At 46.5% G+C, this 19147-nt stretch overlaps 1 protein-coding gene across 1 annotated transcript in view; it reads left to right on the top strand.

Annotated features, from left to right (window-relative positions):
• Positions 1-19147, top strand: part of LOC111953195 (E3 ubiquitin-protein ligase HECW1) — a 69682-nt gene that overhangs the window by 34677 nt on the left and 15858 nt on the right. Inside the window, exons 7-18 of the mRNA XM_023972310.2 lie at positions 342-442; positions 838-2349; positions 7724-7810; positions 10747-10900; positions 12348-12457; positions 12693-12814; positions 14916-15101; positions 15445-15579; positions 15746-15860; positions 17457-17553; positions 17976-18059; positions 18671-18777. Coding sequence (XP_023828078.1) covers positions 342-442; positions 838-2349; positions 7724-7810; positions 10747-10900; positions 12348-12457; positions 12693-12814; positions 14916-15101; positions 15445-15579; positions 15746-15860; positions 17457-17553; positions 17976-18059; positions 18671-18777 — 2810 coding nt within the window. The remainder of the gene's footprint in view (positions 1-341; positions 443-837; positions 2350-7723; positions 7811-10746; positions 10901-12347; positions 12458-12692; positions 12815-14915; positions 15102-15444; positions 15580-15745; positions 15861-17456; positions 17554-17975; positions 18060-18670; positions 18778-19147) is intronic.

Below are 19147 nucleotides of genomic sequence, written 5' to 3'. Positions count from 1 at the left end.
TGTCTGGTCCTTTTAAATGTCTCTTTCTACTTCGCTTGCGTTTTCTCTAACTTTTCTCTTTTATCTCTCTTTCCTCATGTCTTTTTTTGCCATTTCTCTCTCTTTCTCTCTCCGTCTATTTCTCTTTCCGTCTCTCTCTCCGTCTCTTTCTCTCTCCGTCTCTTTCTCTTTCCGTCTCTCTCTTCCGTCTCTTTCTCTTTCCGTCTCTCTCCGTCTCTTTCTCTTTCCGTCTCTCTCTCCGTCTCTTTCTCTTTCCGTCTCTCTTTCTCTCTCCGTCTCTCTTTCTCTCTCCCTCTCTCTCTCTCTCTCTATGCCTCTCTCTCTCTCTCTCTCTACTATAGGGACCGTGTGGTGAGCTATTCTCTTGGCCGCAGGCTGCCGACGGATCATGTTAGTGGACAGCTGCAGTTCAGATTTGAGATAATGTCCTCAATTCACCCAGGTCACAAGCACTTCCTTCTTTGATCCCTTACCTTCTTTTACATCAGTACCGAGATCACATTTATGTCCCTTTTTACTCAATGATCAAATTGAAATACCACGATAAGACCCAGTCATTTTTTATGTCCCACATGATTTAGTCAAGAACATTGATCACAGTGGAGATTAATGTGAACAATATTACTGTTGATTCATTCCATGTACTATTATTGTCCTGATTAAAAGTCCAACACATTTGTGTTAAAAATCCCTGTACTACGCCAATGCCTCTATTCAAACAATTACACATAAAGGAAATTCACAGTGCAATTTCTCTTTGTCAGCAATTTATTTTATTGGGTGCCCAAGTCACCATTCTAAGACAGTAAGGTGACTTATTGTTCTCTCTCATTTTAGATGACGAGGACATCTCCCTCGTCATGGAGTGCCCTGTGGTTCCTGACCCTGACCAGTTGGAGGTAAACCAGGTGGACCCAGTCGCCCCAGCAGAGATCCGTGCCGACGACACATTGAGCATGGGGCCCGACACACCCGAACTCCCCCTGGATGGAGCCCCAGACTTGGAGGACCCGGAGCCCTCCACCACTCTCGCTTACGTCTCCCTCACAGAGGAGGCCCATCCTGGGGACGATGTCATGGAGGAGGAGGGTGTGGAGGAGCAGGTCACCCTGGTTGAGATGGAGGAGAGTACAGTTAGGGAGGTGCAGGTATCTTCTTCAGAGCCACAGACTGGGATAGAAGAGCAGGTTTCAGCTGAACAATTGGTGGAGGAGAGAGAGGAGGAGGAGGAGACTGGAGCCCAGGAGGCTCAAACCCTGTCTGAGGAGGGGGAGGAGGGGGAGGCCCAGGTGCAGCCTAAACCTGAGGGTGTGGAGATGGAGTTGGACAGTGAGGAACCTACCACTGCTGTGGAGGAGCCGTTGGAAGGAGCTACGGGGCCTGTGCCGGCTGAGGAGGTTGTGGAGGTAGTGGAGGAGGGACAGCAGGTGGTGGTGGAAGCCAAACCGAGGAGGGTTGACTGTTGCTGCCCAGCCCGCGCCTCCCCTCCGATGCGGAGCGCCCTGCGGCGCAAGAACAGGCCCTGCTCGCTGCCTGTCTCGGAGCTGGAGACGGTGATCGCCTCATCGTGTGGCGACCCCGAGACGCCACGCACCCACTACATCCGCATTCACCACCTCCTCCACAGCCTGCCTTCAGCACACCAACTGCAGGGCAGCGGGGAGGAGGAAGAGGAGGAGGAGGGAGGGTCTTCTACCGAGGAGCCGACCATCAAACCCACCTCCAAGGTCGGGGAGGAGGGGGAAGGGGAGGAGGAGGAGGAGGAGGGAGACGCGTCCCAATCCCTGGCGTCCCCCTCTCAGGTGCGTGAGTGCACAGCCCCCTGCTGTCGTAGTAGGACCCTCCCCCGCAGTCTGTCCATCGAGCGCCTGTCAGAACTCAACCAGCTCCTGGATGGAGGGGAGAGGGGAGGGAGGACGCTGCACCCACGCCTGGAGAACGAAGAGGCGGAAGGGGGCGGAGGCGGCCGGGGAGTGAGGGGGAGCGAGTGCGAGTTGTGCGACAACTCCTGCTACAGCACGTCTTGTTACAGCACCAGTTGTTACAGCACCTCCTGCTACAGCAACTCTGGCTACGAGGGGCGCAACCGCCCCTGCAGCCACACACGGCTGTCGTCGGTGGACAGCACACGCCTCTCAGAGAGCACCGTCTTCTCCTCGCAGGACGAAGAGGAGGAAGAGGAGGAGAACAGCGCCTTTGAGTCAGTGCCTGACTCCATCCAGAGCCCCGGCACCAGGGAGCCTGGCGGCGATGGGACGACAGCAGAATGGAGGGAGGAAACAGAGGAAGGGACGAGAGGGGAGAGCGGGGAGTCGCCGGTGGCCGGGCCTAGCGATAGGACAGGAGGAGGTGAGATGCTCTTCATAGTCACTTGCTAACTGATACACCTGGTAAATGTGTGTTTACCCTGTTCAGAACCTGAGACCAGGTCAACCTTAGCAAACGTGATCAAAACATACCCAGAATAACAAATGAAAACGACACTCTTAACATCTCCATTCAAAGGTGCCATTTCTATTTTTGCATGACTACTCTACACTCTTGCCTTGTGATCATTACACTGTACAACAACTGGACAGCATCGCAGCCCACCACAATAATTATAACTTATTATAACTTATTTTAAGAAACAAGGCCTCCTCCTCACCATTAATAGTCTATTGATAGAGAGAGTACAGGAGAGGTCTGCTATCGAGTCCATAGCCTCCGCTGTGACAGGCCTGGCTGCCCATTAGTGTGTTGCACAGGGAGCCCTGTTGTTTCTTCCCCCACATTCAGGTGTGTGAGCACTGTCAGTGTTGCTGTAATTATCTTTAACCCAACCCCCCAATACTGTGAAATGAGTGAATGCCAACCGAACCATCACCCATGATTGTGATTATCATTGTTTTGCCCTTTAAAAGAGCAGTGCACCGTGGGTCGGGAAAGGTGGCAATGGGAAACACATACCCCCGCTGTTGTGCGTTTTACCCCCAATTTCACAACAGTCTTTGTGTCTGTTGTGATGACCCGTGTGTGTGTGTCTTCCCCACACACATACATCACACATCACACACACATCAGGCCTCCTGGACAGGGGTCAAAGGTGACGGTGGCCTCAGAGGAGAGGGGTTAGCATGGGGTGGTTAGGTCACACAAACAATGCGGTCAAACTCATGGTAGCGCTTTGGCATTGGGTTTAGGTTCCTGGCTGCCATATGGTACCAGGCTTTTGTTTTTGGTCATAAGCTGCTTTGCTGCTGCCATGTTGTTTTGTTATCTATGTTCTTTGTTGCTATGTTTGTTTATGATTTGGCTTTGACTGAAATGGTGGTTCAGCTACTGGTTGAGTTATTAGTTCAGCTACTGGTTAAGTTACTGGTTCAGTTACTGGTTGATTATTAGTTTCAGCTATGGTTAAGTTACTGGTTCAGTTACTGGTTAGTTATTAGTTCAGTACTGGTTAAGTGTACTGGTTCAGTTACTGGTTTGAGTTATTAGTTCAGCTACTGGTTAAGTTACTGGTTCAGTTATTGGTTGAGTTATTAGTTCAGCTACTGGTTAAGTTACTGTTCAGTTATTGGTTGAGTTATTAGTTCAGCTACTGGTAAGTTACTGGTTCAGTTATTGGTTCAGTTATTAGTTCAGCTACTGGTTAAGTTACTGTTCAGTTATTGTTCAGTTATTAGTTCAGCAACTGGTTAAGTTACTGGTTCAGTTATTGGTTTAGTTATTAGTTCAGCTACTGGTTAAGTTACTGGTTCAGTTTTCTGGTTCAGTTAATGGAGTCAGGTACTGGTTCAGGTACTAATTAAATTACTGGTTCAGTTGCTGGTTAAGTTACCGGTTCAGTTACCGGTTTCAGTTACCGGTTCAGCTACCGGTTCAGTTATTGGTTCAGTTATTGGTTCAGTTATTGGTTCAGTTACTGGTTAAGTTACTGGTTAAGTTGATAATCAATTTACTGGTTCAGTTATTGGTTCAGTTACTGGGTCAGTTATTAGTTCAGTTACTGGTTAAGTTACTGGTTCAGTTACTGGTTCAGTTATAGTTCAGTTACCGGTCAAGTTACCGGTTCAGTTACCGGTTCAGTTACTGGTCAAGTTACTGGTTCAGTTACTGGTTAAGTTACTGGTTCAGTTACTGGTTCAGGTACTGGTTCAGTTGTTAGTTCAGTTACCGGTCAAGTTACCGCTCAAGTTAGTCCGGTTCAGTTACTGGTCAAGTTTACTTAGTTCCAGTTTACTGGTTCCAGTTACCGGTCAAGTTACTGTCAAGTTACCGGTTCAGTAAACCGGGTTCAGTTACTGGTTCAGTTACTGGTCAAGTTACTGGTTCAGTTACTGGTTCAGTTACTGGTCAAGTTACTGGTTCAGTTATTGGTTCAGTTATTGGTTCAGTTACCGCTCAAGTTACCGCTCAAGTTACCGGTTCAGTTACTGGTTCAGTTACTGGTCAAGTTACTGGTTCAGTTACTGGTTCAGTTACCGGTCAAGTTACCGGTCAAGTTACTGGTTCAGTTACTGGTTCAGTTACTGGATGAAAACACTGCTACACAAAGTGGATGCCCAACCGTTTGAGGCTGGGTTGTGTTGAAGTAAAGATAAGGAAGATAATCAGTACAGGTTACAGATTGCGTTTGAATTTGAAACAGTTCTGTTCAAGCGAGTCCACAATTCAGCTTCATTTACATTGTTCACGATGACATTGCTGCTGCTGAGCAACATACCTTCAAAGGGTCGTTATGTCTGTTGACTGTTTTTAGGGTATACACTGAAAATGCATGGTCTTCTTTCAACTTGAACTCCTGTGTTCTCCAAAGCTTTACTACAAGTGTTCCGTATTTTACATGTTGACTCTCATTAGACACGATACGCAATGTAGGTCACAAATCAGAGTTAATAAATGAAGGCCCCATTTAATGGCTCGATCAGCGCACGGCGAGACTCCTGCCTGCGTTTTATACCTTTCTCCTTTCATCTCATGTACACTTCAAAGTCATTCTTCCTTAATTAGAATTGCTAATGAAAAATGTTCAGAACTTCTGTCACCTAGGTAACTGACTATTGTTATCATTGTTAGAGAAAATTGGTAATGTTGGGAGGGGGGGCATGTGGCGGTTTTATATCTGTAATTTGTCTTGACACTTGTTTGACGTTTTCTCTGCTCTCCCTCTCTCTGAGGGCTGACAGTACAGTACCTCTTTATGGACGGAGATACTATACGGTGGGAGATAAATCCTGCACAAACACAGACACACAGTATGCTCACCACACACACTGCTGAATACTGAGAGAAGGGGTGGGTGGGTGGAAGGCGTGCAGGTACCTGCAGCTACAACGTACTCAGTACATACCCGGCCAAGCAGAACCAAGTCAGTCCCCACTGATCCACCACGCTCACAGTCACTACTGTACTAACCCGGCCAAGCAGAACCAAGTCAGTCCCCACTGATCCACCACGCTCACAGTCACTACTGTACTAAACCGGCAAGCAGAACCCAAGTCAGTCCCCACTGATCCAGCACGCTCACAGTCACTACTGTACTAACCCGGCCAAGCAGAACCAAGTCAGTCCCACTGATCCACCACGCTAACAGTCACTACTGTACTAACCCGGCCAAGCAGAACCAAGTCAGTGCACACTGATCCACCACGCTCACAGTCACTACTGTACTAACCCGGCCAAGCAGAACCAAGTCAGCCCCACTGATCCAGCACGCTCACAGTCACTACTGTACTAACCCGGCCAAGCAGAACCAAGTCAGTCCCCACTGATCCACCACGCTCACGTCACTACTGTACTAACCCGGCCAAGCAGAACCAAGTCAGTCCCACTGATCCACCACGCTCACAGTCACTACTGTACTAACCCGGCCAAGCAGAACCAAGTCAGTCCCCATGATCCACCACGCTCACAGTCACTACTGTACTAACCCGGCCAAAGCAGACCAAGTCAGTCCCCACTGATCCACACGCTAACAGTCACTACTGTACTAACCCCGGCCAAGCAAACAAGTCAAGTCAGTCCCCACTGATCCACCACGCTAACAGTCACTCCTGTACTAACCCGGCCAAGCAGAACCAAGTCAGTCCCCACTGATCCACCACGCTAACAGTCACTCCTGTTAGTGTACAGCACTGGGAGCTTCCGTTGCCGTTTACCTGACATTCTAAATAGCAGCGCCCGCTCTGTGCAATAACACACACACAGACACAGTACAATAGCTAGACACACACGGAACAGTATCAGGGCCTTATAGAATCCCAGTTGCCGAGAATGAGGACAGAATCACGGAATCCAAAACATTCAAATGGAATTGAAGAATATTCAAAAATGTAGTGAACTTAATATGAAATCAACTAGATCTTTTCAACGTAACATTTTTAATGCATTCATTTGCCCAAGTGAATCATAAGACAGGAACAAAATGCATCAGTTATTCGTATTTTTATGCAGTTTTCTGAAACGGCGCAGGAATGCCCCTGTCTGTGTGCATGTGGGCGCATATACACTTTGTGTAGCCGTTAGCGGTATGATGCTAATGACAACCTTCTTCTCGTAAAGATGGAAAGGCTTTCCCAAAAACCTTCTCAATGAAATAGTAACTACAAAGTAACCTATGCCTACCTGGCAGAATGATAACATGATTATTTGCAGCAATCCAGTGGCCATTTCTTTTGCAAACTCTGCAATCACATGAGCGCTAAAGCAACACCGCTTAACCAAACAGCGGTCTCTTCCTGGTGCGCACTTGCATTAATTAAAGAGTAACCTGTTAAAGGGTCTCCTGATGTGGTTTAAACATAGTTGTGGACTTAGAACCTAAAATGTTGTTGTTTTTCAATTAAAAACGTATGATTTTTGAGGCCTCCCAAGTGGTGCAGTGGTCTAAGGCTCTAGCGACTACAGTGGCGGGCCGGGCGCATGCAGGCTGACACGGTTGCCAGGTGTACAGTGTTTCCTCCAACACGTTGGTGTGGCTGGCTTCCGGGTTAAGTGGGCATTGTTTCAAGAAGCACTGTGGCTTGGTTGGGTCGTGTCTCGGAGGACGCACGTGTCTCGACCTTCGCCTCTCCCGAGTCCGTACTGGAGTTGCAGCGATGAGACAAGTAACTACCAATTGGATACCACGAAATTGGGGAGAAAAAAGGGGTAAATAAAAAATACAAAAAATACAAAAACAAAAAAAGAGCCAAAAAAAAAAGCTAAATATTTAACCTGGAAAAACCAAAGGGAGATAAATCAAAAAGGAATCAGGCCAGAAATAAAACCGATTTTATAGGGCCATACAGTAGCAGCCACGCACACTGCACTTTGTGAACTGAAAAAAGTCACGCCCACACCACCCCCACAATGTGTCTCTCTATCTCAATCTCTCGCTCACTCTCTCTGGTCACTGTAAGATGGTGTTTACTTTGTGGTCCCTCTAGGCTGGGTAGAGTGCCATAGAAATACCATGCGCCATCATTAAGTTTCAGTGGCACAGCATCCATTCTGCACAGGTATTTACTTTTCTACCTCCTGATTTTTTTAGCTGGGGTCAACCAGGCGAAAGCAGGTCTCCAACCTGGCCAAAAATCTCTCAATAACACTGAAACTGCATTTTCTCCTCCAATTTCTCGTCCGCTGACATATATCCGATGTGAGCTGATATAGGGGATACATGTCTACGTTCACCAACCATTTCTCCCCTCTGTTAGCTCACAGGTTCCCCTGTGTTTCTCGTCCCATGTCTATATAGGAGATAGTTACTTGCCATGCGGTCATCCTCCTGCTTTGCGACCTGACACCCACCATTACCCAACTGTTGATGAACCGTTGCCTCCAAGTAAGACTTCCAACATCATTCACCACCCTTACTCTTACCCCGGAGTCGTGTGTCTGTGTGTGCACGCGCCCGTGTGCGTTGATATGTGTGTCACATTCATCGATGTGCATGTAGCCATTTCTCTTAACATCTCTCCAATGGCGAGGGACACACCATTCTGGTGGTACCTATCCATCTCTCTGTCTATCAGTACATTGATCCATCCTTGACGTTTTCTGTACGACCTTTCACGCCATAGTGATTTGACCTTCTAGAACAGTCATGTCTGGTCGCCCTGGTCCCACTGGAGTCATGAGACCTGGCGTGTTTTATGTCCAAGGTGTTGCTACACATGGGTTGCCAGATTGGGTTTCTAGGTGCTACTACAGTATATGCTACTATGTGGCATCCTGGGGTGCTGTACATCTAACACATCAGGCACCACAGCCCTCGCCACCACCGTTTCTATAGTGACAGGCCCTAGAGAGGCAGAGCGGGAGAGGCAGTCTATATTTATATCAGCAGGGCGTCTGATGCTAGTGGAGGCTGTTGGGTTCGCCTCACACTAAGGTCTGTTGGACTACAAGTTCCATGAACCCTAGAAAAGAGATGAATGTGACTGCAGCTGGAAAATGTAGTTTATCGCTAACATAGACATCGTTCCTTGTGAACTCTTCTGCAAGTTAAATTGCAGCAAAATGAAAAATATTCACAATAGAAAAAAATACTATGAAATATTTCACTCTTCCCTTTTACATTGCTTTTCATTTTTTTATTTGTTTACTCAAGTTTCTCTTCCCCTGTGAGCAGAGAATTCATCCTGTTTTTCGGTTGGTCTTTCTCTGTGTTGATATTGGGATTTGGTGCAATGTCACACCAGCAGAAGCCCTGCTGAGCTTTGGTTTTTACTATGAAATGGCTAAAAATAGCCTCCAAAAACCAAATCAGTGGAGAGTTACCGGGGAGAGATCTGACAGCCACAAATATAGTGTTGCTGCACCAAGAGGGACTCTATTCCAGCTCATTAGAATAAGCAGAGCAGGGATGGAGAGGAGCTGCAGCGAGGAGGTATATTTCTGTCAGGAGATGTTGTTACTATGCTCACAGCTCACAGACTGACTCATACTGTGTTAGTATTTAGGACACGTGAATGTGCGCACACACATTCTTCAAAACAGTACCAAACTACAGACTATCTCTGACAGTAACTGCCTCTCAATCGTGCATCTCCCAAAGCACTCATATCTAACGTAAGCACCTTACAGCCTCAAGTAGACATATCCACATCCCCAAATAGGCTTGAATATTCAGCTCTACTCTGCAGTGCAGTGATAATACCCACAACTCTCCACGCTGACTCAAAGTAACTCCCTCCACAGTAATAATATCCTGTATGCATGTTTCTCTGTTTCTCTCTCTGTCTGCTTGCCACAGCACTGACTACACTACCCATGATTCTGCCAGTCTGAATACAGTAGTATACAACTGATGCATCATTGTCTCGTGAGCGATAAGTTCCATTTCAATACCGTTGCCTTGATTTTGGGGTGAGGATATTTTCTGCTGCTTCTACTAGCAGGCTGTACTGCTGTGCGTTTAGTGGGTTATAATCCACTTCCTGGGTGGGTGGGTGGGTGGGTGTCAGATGAGATGATCTCTCTCTCTCTCCCTCACTCCGTGCCATGTGTTGTGAAAACCAGCAGGTTTCTAATCCCAGAGTGAATCCCATCACCATGATTCCCCACCCACTGCCGTGCCCCGCCCACTGCTGTGCCCCACCCACGGCTGTGCCCCGCCCACGGTTGTGCCCCGCCCACTGCTGTGCCCCACCCACTGCCATGCCCTGCTACAGACAGACAGATGATGATTAAACAGAGGGAGGAGAAGGGAAAGAGGTTTGGCCAGGGTGAGGCCCAGCTTCTGAACACCCTGAGGGTTTCAAGAAGATAGAGGAAAGACAGGGAAAGGGAATGACAGAAAGGGGAAAGATGTACAGCAGGCTAAATGGATGTGTTGGGATGGAGGCTTAAGTGGTTTTGGGGGATTACTTTACATGCTGCTCCTTGGCTACAACTGTAGACCTCATTAATGGCATCATAGCTAGCCATCAGCCCTGTCTCACAAACAACAGATGCCATTTAGAAGCACTTCCAAGTTTTAAACACAGGATCTCAATCATATTTTTAAGAAGTCAGGAAGGATCCCTTGTATTTTCACTTCATGGTTGCCAGTATGTGTCATCAGGCACGCTGGTGAAGTGGCACTTTGGCTCTCGGTCACCTTCACTATTAATGTGTAAATCTGTGGGCAAGGGTCCTCTGTTGCTGTGGATGTACAGTATGTATGTGTAATTCCTATAGGGACCGCCAAAGCTGACAAGTCTGCATTCCAAATGGAACCCTATTCCTTATATAGTGCACTACTTTTTACCTGGACCCATAGGATTCTCATTAAAAGTAGTGCACTATATAGGGAATAGGGTGCAATTTGGGACGTAGTTTATGACTTTAAGCTCATGTGTTTACCATTTACTGAGGGCCATTCATGCAGGGATGTACTGTACATGCACCTTTAGGCGTCCAACTCCTGTCTGATGTTAGCAACCTTTCTGACTGTCGTGGGGTGTGAAGCATATAGCTAGTTGCTTAATACAATATCACATCCGTGAGATTACTTTGATCCCAAAGCCAGCTGACCACAGCAGACAATAACCCCTTGTCAGCTTCAATCATCTCCCAAAGCAAACCTCCCATTCCATCCTTACTCCTCTTTCCTGTCTCCAGCTTTCCCTTTTGCTACTACTAGATCTCTTAATCAAACCCCTTTCAACTTCTTTTCCCTTCAATTCCTCTCCTTTCTTTTTCTGTCATTCTTAATTGGGTGTCATATTACGATCACATCTCCCTCTCTGTGTCCCCCTCCCTCTCTCTCTCTGTACTTCCTGTGTGTGTGTGCAGACTGGGAGGCGCGCATCGACAGCCACGGACGTGTCTTCTACGTGGACCATGTGAACCGCACCACCACCTGGCGGAGGCCCACGCACGCCGCCTCCAAGTGTAACGGCATCCAGCGCTCCAGCTCCACCCAGCAGATGGAGCAGCTCAACAGGAGGTGAGGTTGGGAGAAAGAGGGGATGAGGTTAGAGGAGGGAATGGGGTTGAGAGAGGGTTGTAGAGGAGGATGGGGAGGGGTCTATTGTGATGCCTCACTTTCTGGGTTGTGTGGGTGGTTTGTGGTCTTGTTTGGGGTTGAGAGAATAGAATGGAATAGAACTTTAATGTCCTTCCCTTTGGCATCACCGTACACCTGCACATTCATCATCATGCACATTGAAAAGCATCAGTCCACACAAGCACATAGAGGACATCGATACATTCACTCACAACTGGCCGCTGCCCCAACTGCAATGTTAAAATAGGTAAATAAAGAAGTGCCAAGACATTTCATGTTGTATTTAGTAATCCCACAGCACAGGGAACAGATTAGTGTTTGTACACGTTCTTCCTGGCCATGGGCATCCTGAAGCACCGGAGAAGGGGGGATGAGGGGATGGAGAGAGGAGACAGGGGAGGGTAATAAAGAAAGGGGGATAGAAAAGGGGGGATGAGAGGACGAGAGCAGAGACGGGGATCTACTTCAGTGCATAAGATGGTCAGAATGGGTCATGCATGATTGAATATCTCTTAGGCTGCCTTGCCTTAGTCATACGATGTGATGACCAGTTGGTTTCTCAGTGATGTGCTCTGTAACTACTTTTCATGCGATATCCCCTCTGTGGTAAGCCGTCAGTTTACTCTTATGTTTGTGTAGTACTGCCATCTAGTGGACATGTCTGGGCATGCATCCTAAATTCCCATCTAAATTCCCATTTGACAATCGCTCTTTTTCATTCTCTGTTTTTCTATAACGCACACACACCTCAACCCCCCCCCACACACACACACACACCACACACACACACACACACACCCACACACACAACACACACACACACACACACACACACACACCACACACACACAACACACACACACACCCACACACACACACACACATTTAAATCTGTAAAGATGCAATGAAGCCATCGTTTGGCTCCCGGTCGCTGAGGGCCCCCTTGTCTTTAATGCTCCAGAGTGATTTGCCCACATTAGATTCAGAACACACACCTTCAGAAATAAACTAATTTCTCCTTCCACACACTGACCTAATTTTATGCCACAAGGGACACCCACTGACCAATAAATGAATAATAAGAGATGAGAAATGACCCAGTTATATTGCAAACGGACCTGGCAGTTCCACTGCTATGGATTACAGCTTTAAGAAAGGTGGATGCTGTCTTTGACGTGGGTTGCATCTTGAAAGTATAACGTTTAGTTTATCAATGACAAAACGGTGCAAAGCTGCAGTACTGTATAGATTCATTTATACTTTTACTGCTCGAGTGTGTACAGTAGCAGATCAAGTCAACAGAGTTGACCGTAAAAGTGCCTCGATGCAATAAGGTGCCTCGTTGGTGTACTGACGTACAGTGATGTCACTCCCTGTTCCTTTCCAGGTACCAGAACATCCAGAGGACCATGGCGACGGAGGATGAGTGTGGTGGACGGAGGTTGGAGAGAAGTGTCAGCACGGAAACGGAAACAGACTCTCCACCACAGGCCATTGGTGTGTATCTCACTCCTCTACCTAAACCATAATGGAATATGCCATCTAGTTGACGCTTACAATAGTGGATGCATACCTTTTCGAATACCCATGACCCATTGCAAGCTCCATGCTCGACCGACATGGCGTTAATATGGTATTAACATGATCAATGTATGTGGTACTACAGTATTACATGCATATTGTACATATATTATTCAATATTTAGACACGCATTGCCTACTTTTGTGTGCAGAGCCCAGGAGAGAGGGCCCCTCGTCCCCTGTCAGCAACCAGAAGATCACCCTGCTCCTCCAGTGCCCTGCCGTTAAGTTCGTCACCCACCCCGAGTTCTTCACGGTCCTACACGCCAACTACGTAAGTGCTGTTCAAATAGGAATAGTCCTTTGATAGTTTAGGTCTTTGGATGTAATGTTTGACTGTCAGTTGAACCTTTATTTACTGTCTGTTTTGACTTTGATAACCTACCAGTGATTAATTCCCTTCTGAATAAATCAAACTTTGCTACAGTTTACGCCTGGTAAACTGGCGCTTGATTCCTACAGTATGTTGGTCTCTGTTGAAATACACAGTTCACCTCTGTCTCACCTCGATCCTACCACTGTACCTGATGACACAGCACATGTTAACACTGACCTTGTTGCCCTATCACAAGAACCTATTCTGAGTTACAGTTCATATAAGTAAATCAGTCAATTGAAATACATTCATTAGGCCCTAATCTGTGGATTTTACTACTGGGAATACAGATATGCATCTGTTGGTCACCGATACCTTTAAAAAAAAAAGGGAAGGGACGTGGATTAGAAAACCAGTCAGTATCTGGTGTGACCACCATTTGCCAAATGCAGTGCGACACATCTCTTTTGCATAGAGTTGATAACTGTGGCTGTGCAACGTTTCTGGATATTGGCAGGAACTGGAACACACTGTTGTGCACGTTGATCCAGAGCATCCCACAAATGCTCAATGGTTGACATGTCTGGAGAGTATGCAGGCCATAGAAGAACTAGTACATTTTCAGCTTCTTGGAATTGTGTACAGATCCTTGCAACATGGGGCTCTGCATTATCATACTGAAACATGGGGTGATGGCTGCGGGTGAATGGCACGATAATGGGCCTCAGGATCTCGTCACGGTATCCCTGTGCATTCACATTGGCATTGATAAAATGCAATTGTGTTCATCGTCTGTAGCTTATGCCAGCCCATACCATAACCTCACCATGGGGCACTCTGTTCACAACATTGACATCAGCAAACCACTCACCCACACAACGTCATACACGTGGTCGGTGGTTGTGAGTCCGGTTGGACGTACTGCCAAATTCTCTAAAACAATGTTAGAGGCGGCTTATGGTAGAGAAATTAACATGAAATTCTCTGGCAACAGCTCTGGTGGACATTCCAGCAGTCAGCATGCCAATTGCACACTCACTCAAAAATTGAGACATCTGTGGCATTGTGTTGTGTGGCAAAACTGCACATTTTAGAGTGTCCTTTTATTGTCCCCAGCACAAGGTGCAGCTGTGTAATGATCATGATCTTTAATCAGCATCTTGATATGCCACACCTGTCAGGGTTTGAGACAAATAAGCTTTTTGTGCTTTTGGAAAATTTCTGGGATCTTTTATTTCAGCTCATAAAAACATGGGACCAGCACTTTACAGGTTGCGTTTATATTTTTGTTCAGTGCAGTTTCCCCCGTTCACCATCTTCCCTCAGAGCACAGCACAGGACAGGTCATATCCCTGAGCACTTCAGGTCTATTTCCAGATAATGTCACCCTGCTTTTGCCTTGGTAAACGGTGCGTATTACCACCAACAGTAACTTCATGGTCCTCTCACGGTCATGACCTCATCAAACTAAGCCCAGCGGTTGCGGTTGGGTCGATACGGCGTTGTTCCATACCGATGGCCGATCTATTTATAGAGTCTGGTTATTGATCCATCGACCGTTGGGAGTCGGAGCTCGCTGCAACTTCCTGCCAAAGCAAGGGAAGCCGTTACAGAGGTAGGGACGTGACCTGTCAACTGATAGAGAGAGGCAGAGAGGGAGAAATTCTTCCCCTGGGTTGAAAGGAGTTTATAGATTGTTGATCTGATGGAAAGGTCAAATAGTGTGTATTACTACTAAGTACACCCGATCGGATAACTTTGTTTGCGGATTCTGTGACATTCTATTTCAGTTCAGGGTGGTGTCTAAAAGCATACTGTACAATACTGTAAACACAAGCTTTATGGTTTGACTGAAACTTCACCGTGCTTTTAGTGTTTATGTAATAAAGCCTGGTACGTTTGTGTGGAGAGAGCGTTGGTTGCGCCGTTTGTGCACAATGACTCCAATAGCGTTCAGAAGCATTACAAGCCAGTAAATTGGGTCTTTTTCCACTGTCACGGTATAACCACATCACACCACGTCCTGTAATGTAATGTATTCTCTGTGTCGCTATCCCAGGGTGCCTACCGGATATTCACCAGCAGTACCTGTCTGAAGCACATGATCCTGAAGGTCCGGCGGGACGCACGCAACTTTGAGCGCTACCAGCACAACAGAGACCTGGTGATCTTCCTCAACAAGTTTGCCGACACACAACTAGAGCTGCCCCGAGGCTGGGAGATCAAAACAGACCCACAGGGCAAGGTAACGGTCTGCTCACTTATCCAAAATGCGTCTATGCACCTATAGTTAGGTTGTAGTTATAATTGAGAGATGGAGCTTAGTCCTGAAATGATAAATGATGAAGCTAAGAATTCTGAGGGATTCGGATTGTACCCCGATTCCATAGTTGATTGTCAATAAGAAGCTTGAGTTATCTGAAGTCAGGATTCCACCTATAATGTCTAGCCACGGTGGAAAGATACTTGAGCCATGGTGAAGTGTAATGAAACTTTAGGTACCATGGTTGTGGGTTTCCCCTGGATACTTCATCTTAAGTCCTGTTCATGTAAATCTCTGTTTGACATTGTTTTCCTCTTCTTTCCAGTCGTTTTTCGTGGACCACAACAGCCGGGCGACAACCTTCATTGACCCCAGGATCCCCTTACAGAACGGCCGTCTGCCCAACCATCTGACCCACAGGCAGCACCTGCAGAGACTACGCAGCTACAGTGCTGGAGAGGTGAGAGAATCCTCTTGGAATGGAATTGAACGGTCTATTTGTCATTACTAATGGAGTCGTATAGTAGTCATAATAGTAGACTCGTCTAATGTCTTCTATGAGCTGATGATTGAGATTATGACGATGAGGATCACAGTGATGATGATCTTTGTGGTGTCTGTCCCAGGCGTCTGATGTGTCCCGGAGTCGAGTAGCTTCCCTGATTCACAGACCTGGGAACAGCCTGGTAGCCGCCATACGCAGCCAGTACCACCCCGACTCCACACCGTTAGGTGCACCATGTAAGTGCTGCAGCAGAGTCCATATTGTTCAGCTGTGGCGGTAACTTTTACAAAACTTGGACCCTCGTGCTCGTCATAGTCACACATATTTTGTCTGTTTGTGTTTAGGCATTTAGCAGACTTTCATCCAAATGGCCTTGACGACATGCGTACCGGTATTCAGTGTAGGTGATCTATGCAAGAACACAACCCTCCTACCAACTGATCCACCCCAAGTGTTTCTAGTGAGGGCCAAACCAGAAGCATACAGCTTGTCTCACTGGAGTCTCTTTGCTGAGGACAGTGACTCTATCTCGTCCCCTGAGAGACTCCTCCTTTTTCTCTCTGTCCTAATTACCCTGAAAATTGTTCCTGAATCAGCCAGGCCTCAGACACGGCCCGAGCCACCACAGCTGGCGTGGCACTCAAAGACACGCTGGCTTGCCATAGGAATTGACATTCCTCCTCATTCCCCTCATGTAAGTCTATGGTTCCCTCTCATCCTCCCGCATCTGTACCGTCTCGACTGGTGCGGTTGAGCTGCACAGCGCTCGCTGTAATTACAAAGCCCAGAGTGCCACAGAATGCCTCTCCTCTCCCCAGTCATGTCAGGACTAGGACAGAGTGATGGGCGGTTTTAACCCGGCAGCCGTCTTCCATCGGAAATGGGTTCAATGGGGTAGTTGTGTTCACTTAGACATACAGTAAGTTATCCAGATATGTGTTGAGCAACGACAGCGTGACATTTTCTCGGAACATTTTCTTGTATGGAGGACAAGATGTGCGACCAGTCACTTGCCTGCACTCTGTCATCTGTTGGTGGATTTTGAATAATTAGCCACACTATAAAGTTACTGTTATCTTTTGAAGTTATCTGGAACCACAGAGTACTAACACAACATCCATCCGTTTCTTACATTCGTTTGTATCTAATAAATATCTTCTTCTTTTTTTTTTTAATATATAGTATTCAACAAAATGATTTAAAAGGAATGTAAAGTATCATGGGATAATATTAAAGCAGGATGTAACACTTTATTTTAGTCTTATTTTAGTGATTTGTGTGAATAGCAATAACCCAAAGGAAGTATCTCAGCACGATCACTCATACTCTTGCTCTGGTCCAAGGACTTATATGCAGCTTGCTAATTCTGAACCTCAGCATCAGCAAGCTGCATATAACACCCTGGACCAGAGCTAACTTCATCATGTCTTCTGTCTCCACAGTTTCTCTGTCTGATGAATGCCATTTGACAGAAACGTCACTCATTTTATTGACTGTATCATTTTACGGGAGATAGTGTTGCGCCTCACTTTCCTGCCCTCTGTCCAGTTTAACCTTTATTGTCATGAATCTTGCCCCGGAGGCAGAACTTAACGTGGGCCAACTGCAAAGTTAAAAATGGTCTATATCGTAAAAATATTATCAGGTTTCCAGCATTTAAGGTTAGGGTTAGCAGTGTGGTTAAGGCTAGGGTTAAGGTCAGGGTTAAGTTTCAAATCAGATTTTCTGACTTTGTGACTTTACCAGCCGGTGACCAGTCTGCAGAGCTGCCTCCAATACATGAGTCATCTCAATAAATGCCATCCTGCCCCTCTGTCTCCCCCTCACCACAGCTTACAATGACAAGATAGTGACGTTCCTTCGCCAGCCAAACATCTTTGAGATGCTTCAAGAGCGCCAGCCGAGCCTGGCCAGGAACCATGTACTAAGGTGATCCTCTATATATTATATTTTTTCGCTAGACTTATTGTTGCTTTATGAATTGTTTCATGAGTTTGTATTTATACAAACTTTTTGTGTTTACGTTGTGAACAAATACGTTCGGTAATAATGTTTTATATCACTTTTTATGTACTATGACTTGGTTTATAAATTATTTGTGAAGTATATATATTCCTTTTTTAAATTTTATTTTATGAATGCCCTATAAAGCCTTTATGTTGTAGTTTGTACGTGTGACTACAAGGGATCCAGTTTCCTGTGTGAGGGTGAAGTTCTTAGTATTAACAGAGTCCGTGTGAACAGGCAGGGCAGTACAATCTCAGAATCCTCTTTTTGCCGATAGAACCTTAGAATTCTAAGGTCACAATTTGGCTGAATGTTTGACTGCCCTCACTCTGTCAACCAATCAGGGAGAAGATCCACTACATCAAGACGGAAGGTTCACAGGGGGTGGAGAAGCTGTCTTGTGATGCTGACCTGGTCATTCTACTGAGGTAGTGTTGTTTACCCTGTTGTTGTTGCTACTAGATGGTTGTTTTGGCTGGTTCTGCGGGGCTCCGCTGGCCGGAAGCTGGCTAGATTACAGTAAACCCAGAGCATCTTGTCCCACGGCTCATTCACTGTCTGTCTCACAGCCAATCCGATTACACCCTTCACATGGGCACACTGTATTACTTTAGGCCTATATACCCATGCCCACAACCAGCAGCCAGCAGGCGTAATGTGATTGGTTTATAGTCCACAGACCAGCCAGCAGCCGTAATTTGATTGGTTTATAGTTCACAGACCCAGCCTGACAGAATTGGTATTTGTTACAGTCTGTCTACCATGTTTGTGAGGAGAGCAAACCCTGTAATCTACATGATCGACAGACAGTTTCTGTATAGAATGCAGGGATAATTTCCTTCACGAAATGGAATGGAATAAAGACCTGATACTTAGTACTTTCTAGGTGTCCATAACATTTGGACCATTTGGAATTTGTAAACTATCCCTTTAACGTTCTCTCTCTCCCTCACTTTCCCTCTCTCTCTTTCCCTCTCTCTCTTTCCCTCTCTCTCTTTCCCTCTCTCTCTTTCCCTCTCTCTCCCTCCCTCCCCTGCAGCTTGTTTGAGGAGGAAATCATGTCCTATGTTCCACCCCACTCCTTTCACCCGGGGTACAGCTTCTCGCCCCGCTGCTCACCCGGATCCTCGCCACAAAACTCCCCAGGTGGGTCTTCCCTCACGTTTAACTTATCTGACCAGCCAATCAGCTCTCATGCATGCTAACCAAGTACAGGGCTCTAGCCTCATGGGCCACCACCAATCCCTCCTAACTTAATACCCCAAACCATGTCTAAATAGGCATAATTTATTTAAGTGAGGTTAACCACTCGGACTGCACTAAGGACCTAAGCCAATCAGGATCCTTAGAACCACATGAAATCAAGTCATAACAAGTGCCACTTATGAATTAGTCCCATTAGGGGAAACAACCAGTCACCTCTCGAAGCCCAAGCACCACTCAATGCAAACCACAATGAGTGATTTAAATGAGCAATTGGGTTGATGGTGTCAACATTCTATCCTCAGCCTTTACA

This window comes from Salvelinus sp. IW2-2015, linkage group LG27, assembly GCF_002910315.2.
Source record: "Salvelinus sp. IW2-2015 linkage group LG27, ASM291031v2, whole genome shotgun sequence".
Lineage (NCBI taxonomy): Eukaryota > Metazoa > Chordata > Actinopteri > Salmoniformes > Salmonidae > Salvelinus > Salvelinus sp. IW2-2015.
The sequence above is the reverse complement of the archived record's forward strand: the minus strand, read 5'-3'. Positions and strand labels throughout refer to the sequence as shown.